The 6000-nt window shown below is 40.6% G+C and overlaps 1 protein-coding gene across 1 annotated transcript in view; it reads right to left on the bottom strand.

Moving 5' to 3' along the window:
- Positions 1-408: 408 nt before the first annotated feature.
- The window catches only part of SFMBT1 (Scm like with four mbt domains 1), a 74547-nt gene continuing 68955 nt past the window's right edge, over positions 409-6000 (bottom strand). The window contains exons 16-21 of the mRNA XM_075761877.1: positions 5684-5793; positions 3857-4032; positions 2948-3126; positions 2506-2751; positions 1862-1990; positions 409-967 (exon numbers count right to left, since the gene is read on the bottom strand). Coding sequence (XP_075617992.1) covers positions 827-967; positions 1862-1990; positions 2506-2751; positions 2948-3126; positions 3857-4032; positions 5684-5793 — 981 coding nt within the window. The 3' untranslated portion in view covers positions 409-826. The remainder of the gene's footprint in view (positions 968-1861; positions 1991-2505; positions 2752-2947; positions 3127-3856; positions 4033-5683; positions 5794-6000) is intronic.

The following is a 6000-nucleotide window of genomic DNA, read 5'->3' as shown; positions in this document are numbered from 1 at the left end:
CAGCTAAAGCTTTGGAACAGCAGCTCTGTATGCTGATACTGGTTTGTGCTCCTGACATGCCTACAGAGGAGAGACTGCTGTGCAGCTACAGAGAATTTATCCAGAAGAAGTAGTTCCCTCCCTTTTTAGTTCATCACTTCTACTGTTCAGGCTACAGAGGTAGTAAAACCGAACCATAACGAAACCCCAACAACAATGAAATAAAAAAACCCCAAAATAAACGTCAAGAAAAAAAAAGAACCCCAAAGGAACCACACTCTTGCTATACTGTACATTCAGAACCCTGTGGCCACATTGTTGTCCTAACAATGAACAAATTCATTAAAAAACTCAACATTAATACACGAATGTGCAAAGAGCACATTCCAAAGCCAGTGCTGTGGTAAAGCAAGTGTTCGTCCACAGGGAGGGAAGGGGATTTGTGAATCATCAGGAACAGAGAAAGGTTATTTCTGGCAGCCTACATGCTAACGTAAACAGGATCTGTTTCTCCTTTTAAAGTTCCGTGCCAACAGAACTATTGAAATGTCATTTCCCACCAGAGGAGACTTTTCTGTAATCATTAAAAAATACATTAAAAAAAGGGAACCATAGAGCAAGAGACTATTGTGTTCCCAAGCTGGCAGCTGGTAGAGTAGCCCCTGTGTTTGCATTGGCATTTTGCTCCAGATGTTGTCTTCCTTTTGTCAAAGTGAAAAACTGAGGCTGACAGATGCTCTTAGGTCACCAGGGCTTCAGTTTAACTTCATTTGGCTTTCCTTGCTAGATAGAAAGGAGCATGTTTCTGTAGTTGTGCTTCAAAGGTCCACTTCAACTTGGCTGCTCCTCAGTTAGCAAACTGCTGGTAAAAGGCAAGTTTGACTCTCTCAATGTGATGGCAAAGTTTAATGGCTGGCCCAAGCTTCAAGTCCATACACTCCTGAACGGTGGGCAGGGTCAGCAGCAACAGTGCCTGGCCATCAATTTCCTGTCAGAAGAGAAAAACTCCACAGTGACTTTGCATTTTTATTTTCCCTGCTCCTTCAGCTTTGACTTGCTGTAATTTCAGATTCATGACCGTTTATGAATTAGACGTTTCTTTCATGCTACTCCAGGCAGCTTGAAAAAAATCTTTTTCACAACAAATTATCTCCTTTCTCAAAATGTCAGCTCAAATTCACTGGCTAAGGGACAGAATCTCACGCGATGCTATTGTAACAAAAAAAAATAAATCATCAACCTAACAACAGAAACCAAGGAAATTTCATGCAGAAAGTCATTTTACCTAACCTCTGTATCTTTCCATAGAAACACAGGTTCTACAAGGGAAAGCATCTTCTGGAACATCTACCACAAACCATACCTATCATTAGTTCCAGTACTACAGTTTTGACAGATGATTTTTTTTTATGGCAAATTTTAACCAAGATGCAAGTACAATGTTAACTTGACTCGTGTTTGTACTCTAATTGTCATACTTTAATACGAAAACGTTCACTTGTTGTGCAGCTCTACAACACTGTGATACCTGCAGTTAGTCTGCAGAATTTAAAATATTTATCATTTGGAAAAGTCAACACAAGTGGCAAAAGTCTATTTCCTAGAAAACAGGCTCCTGCCTTCATGGTGCTCGGCTGTAGGCATTCTCAACAGTTTTGGGATTCAGATGCCCCACAGACCAAAATGACCTCCACCAAATACTATGAAACCTGAAAAATTCTGGTCATTCCTTAACTCTCCTCTCTCAATCTGCAGAAGGTTGTGTGTGCATTTGTTTCCTCAAAACCCTATTATAAAATTTAAACTACCTTCTTTTTGTGATTCATTAGAGGGTAAGAAGCAAAGTGACAGATTCAACATTTTAACAGACAGAAAACAATACCTGATCAAGGAAAATTCTCGCCAGTGGTGCACAGTCAGTGGATTTGAGGAATCGTACGACATCAGCCACGCTCCATTCCAGAGGGTTACTGTCCAGGTGCAGCTTTTCAGCAACTTCCATCTTTATGTCCTACACAAGCCACCCAGCACAGAAAGAATTCCCAAAATATTACATATGCAACTGACCAACACAACCCTCTACTCCTCCACACTCAAACCTTCAACTGCCAAATAAAGCTCTAAAGGGGAGCTCAAATTGTAGAGGCTTCTTGGTTAGCACAGATGTGCTGAACAGCATTGTGCTGAGGGCGGAGGCTGTAACATCGTTAGAGCCAGTAAGCAGGGATCTAAACCCAGGATTTGGTCAACACAACATCACTGCTCTGGTTGAACCAAGAGGAGTGCCAACAGCTGGGAAACATTCACCATTCTGTCTACAGCTTTCTGTTTAGTCTTCATTACAGTCCTGTAATACTACTATAATAAAAATAATGATTTTTAATTATTCTGTAGTGTCTTCACAATGCCTTTTACGGGGTAGCAGAGTATTTTATGAGAACACACGTATGACAGTTAATACTCCTAAGATATTCGTGCTTGCCCAACAGTGAGCAAGCTAGAACAGAAATCTACATTCGAAGTTACCTTTGGTGAAGGAGGTTTATTTTCATCATCAGAAAAGGAAAAGGTCCTGAGCTTCCTCTTCCGCTTGTCTCGGTCCTGAGCCAGGGAATGAGACAGTTCACTCTGTGTAGGAGAGGACGACAGTGATTTCTTCTCTGATACCTCTGATTCCTCAAGCAATTCATCTTGGTGCTCTGAGGTACTGTCCTCAGTCAGAGATTCTTCATCTACCTCGTCCTGGTCATCCTCCTCTTCTCCCCCACTGCCCTGAAGAGGTAAGGTTTAAAAAAAAAAAAAAAAAATCAATAAAATATAAAACTGGGAAGTTTAGGAGAAAAACAACAATTGCCATCCATTTGTCTGCTGTAACCTGAGGTTACAAGGAACTAACAGTCCGTGGTTTCAAATGTAGCTGGTCAAAGACCACATTCTGTATCTATTAAAGTTGCTGGCAATCTCGTACCTGGGGAGATCCAGCTGGAGTGTTATCCACTGAAGTAGAAGAACGTTTTTTCTTATGAACAAAAAAATGTTTTCGTCTCTTCCGTCTTTTATTTGGTTTCTTCATGGCTACTTCCAGGTTACTGTGGCCACCTGGAGGCCTACCTATCCGCTTGTTTTTCCGCTTTCCATAATAGTGTGCTACCAGGACAGAAGAAAGGAGCATTGTGTTGAAATGCACTTTCAGTATCAGTAGTTACTATGTTTGTCCATCATCAGGACTGTAAAACCACTAGAAGGACACGTCCCAGTAGAAATCCCAATTCTGCAAAACTTCAAAATTAGTATGTCTATATTTTCCTCTTCCATTTGGTTTAAAGAAGAGTTACTAAGCAATTTTATCTGCCCTATAAAGACTTACTTCCTCTATCTCTGAGAAGCCAAAAATTACAGATTATATACAAAAATCATCAGCTACAGACTTGGTCCAATTTACTTGTGATGTTTCATAGTTTTTAGACATGGCCTTAATGCACTGTTTGTTCTCGCAATGTCAAATGGTTGAAGTTAGTTCAAAAACCCCCTAAAAAACCTGTAAGCTAAGAAAAGAGTTTGAAGTTATTTTATTTTGTTCCACAACAAAATGGCAAAAGCAATTACAATGCCACTTAAATTACAATATTAGAGTCAGTTCTTGTCCCAAATACAACAAGAAGTCAATCCATGGTATTACAACTTAATACAAAATTATTTTTTTCTTCCCTACACACTGGCACATGGATATTTTGTAGGCTTGCGTACGTAGTGCTTGAGCTGCTCCTTGTGTAAGGAAAGCAATGTACTTTGGATTCCTTCTGGAGCCAAAGCCAGGAGAAACCCAAAACATAACACCCCAAGCCCCACCTCAGTTGGAGATCAGCTGCCTACTCACTGTATTTAGTCTTTGTCAGGACAGAGCAGTTCTCTGAACACTTATCCAGCACCATCTGAGGGCCGAAGAGGTTTGGACAACATTCCAGCTTGATGCATGTTTTTCTACAGAAATCTGCCACCTGATCTGCCGTCCTCACAACTTCCACAGTTGCACGGTAGCTCTTCCCTTTGTACCTAACATTGAAAATGCAGTCATAATTCAGGAATCCTCTAATTACCAGGATTAAAGTACTTCACTGAAAGGTGCACAAGAATCTTGCTTTGAGAAAAGGGGAAAATTTGAGCAATGAGGAACTTTATGGACTGACCAGCCCAGGAAACAGGTAGTCCTGTCTCTTATGACCGATCCTCCAGCAAAGAAAAAAAGCCAGCACTGGAGAGATGCCTGCAGTACCAAACACAGCAACGCTGCTCTGCCCACAACTATAAAATACTATCTGAGAGGACTATCCCAGAGTTCAGATGTTTTGTTTTCTTTGTTCACAGATGGTTTGTTCTTTGTTATTATGGGACTGCAGAAGTGTCCACTGTGATGTGGACAGCTGGTCTCTAAAACCAAGACAGAGTGCGCCAATTCAGCTAATACAAGGTAACAGCAGACAACTTCTAGTGAGCCATTCTATGCACGTACTATGGCAAACAAATGAACTACTGTCACATTTCCAATCAGCTTTCATCTAACTGCTGAACAATTCGTCAGGACAGTCACTTGCCATGACTCCACATATTGCTCTTGTTTGATTTAAATTAAGAAAAGATTTCTTTTTCTTCATCAGCCTTGCCATGACACTGACAGAGCCGCACTGTGAAATATCTGCCCAAGTCATTCATCATTTCTGCTTTGTTCTCCCAGCGCAGCTAATGGCACGTGCTGATATCTATTAGGGATGTCTCAGGCCTGCAAGTATCTAGTTAATGCATTGAAAAAAAGAGATATATTATATATCGTAGTCCAGATATCCCTGGTGTCACTAGTGACAAAAGAAAGCACGCAGCAACTTCAGTGAAACCGAAATAATTCTTTTCTCTGTTCTTTAGCTACATCCGCCATTTACATTAACCTTTCATAATGATCCTCCTATTGTCCAAATCCAGAGCAATCCTTCAATATGTGGAAAGGTGTCTTTTTACACATGAAACTGATCCAACAAAAGAGTTACTGACGTGTTCAGACCTATGTAGGAATGTGTGCTACGGCATATTGGGAAAATCTAATCTCTAGTATGCAAACACAGTGACCTAATTACAAGATCATCACTAGACTATAAAGGAGTATCTGGATTTATCAAATATATGCAAATATGATCACTGCTTTTTTCCTAGCCACAAAATAATCTTGCAAAGAAGCAAGGAAGACTTCCACGCCAGGCCATTTCAGAGCACCACTTAATTTCAGAGGAATCTTCTTCCCCTGAGAAGTTTGCGTGGAAATGCCATGGAAGTCTGAGAAGCTTCCTAAGCAGTATGTGCTTCTGCTTTAAAATATTTACAACTATCTTCAGGTGAATTAAACTATCCTAAACCTCACCTGTAGGTCTGCCGGTGGATATGCTATATTGTGGCAGGACAACACCATTCTTACTTCACCACTAGCTGCTTACCTGCCAGTAGCAGAGCACACCTGGCATATTAAGGAGCATTAAAATCAGATGCACTTCATCAGACATTCATAAAGAAGTTTATAAAGGTTTGGAAGTTTAATCTGTCAGCATCTTGATGTGCTATAAGCAATTTTCCCTTCCCTGGAATGTGAGAAGTTAAAGCATAGACTGCAGAGAACATTGCTATTGGGATCAACCAGGTGGGGAACAGGACAAGAATTTACTTGGCTTTTAGGGTCTCTCCATGCCCATGCCACGCAGCCTCTTCATCCAGCTGCAGTTCTCGCAGGACACGGCTAGGTTTGTAAGCTGCATTGATCAATAAAGTGAGAACCTACAGTGAGGGAGGGAAGAGGAGAAAATAAGTTGAAGTTATTTGTACAATAAATCTGTTTTAAAGTGCCAGAATAGAATAGGAAATTACTTCTATTCATCCAAATTATCTAGCATCAAAGCACTCATTCACAGCAAGATTACAGATGCCTCCTGATACTGCCAAAATGAAAACTGAGAGCAGTTGACACTTTGGACCTTGCCAAAC

The sequence above is a fragment of the Balearica regulorum genome, chromosome 10 (genome assembly GCF_011004875.1).
Source record: "Balearica regulorum gibbericeps isolate bBalReg1 chromosome 10, bBalReg1.pri, whole genome shotgun sequence".
NCBI lineage: Eukaryota > Metazoa > Chordata > Aves > Gruiformes > Gruidae > Balearica > Balearica regulorum.
The sequence above is the reverse complement of the archived record's forward strand: the minus strand, read 5'-3'. Positions and strand labels throughout refer to the sequence as shown.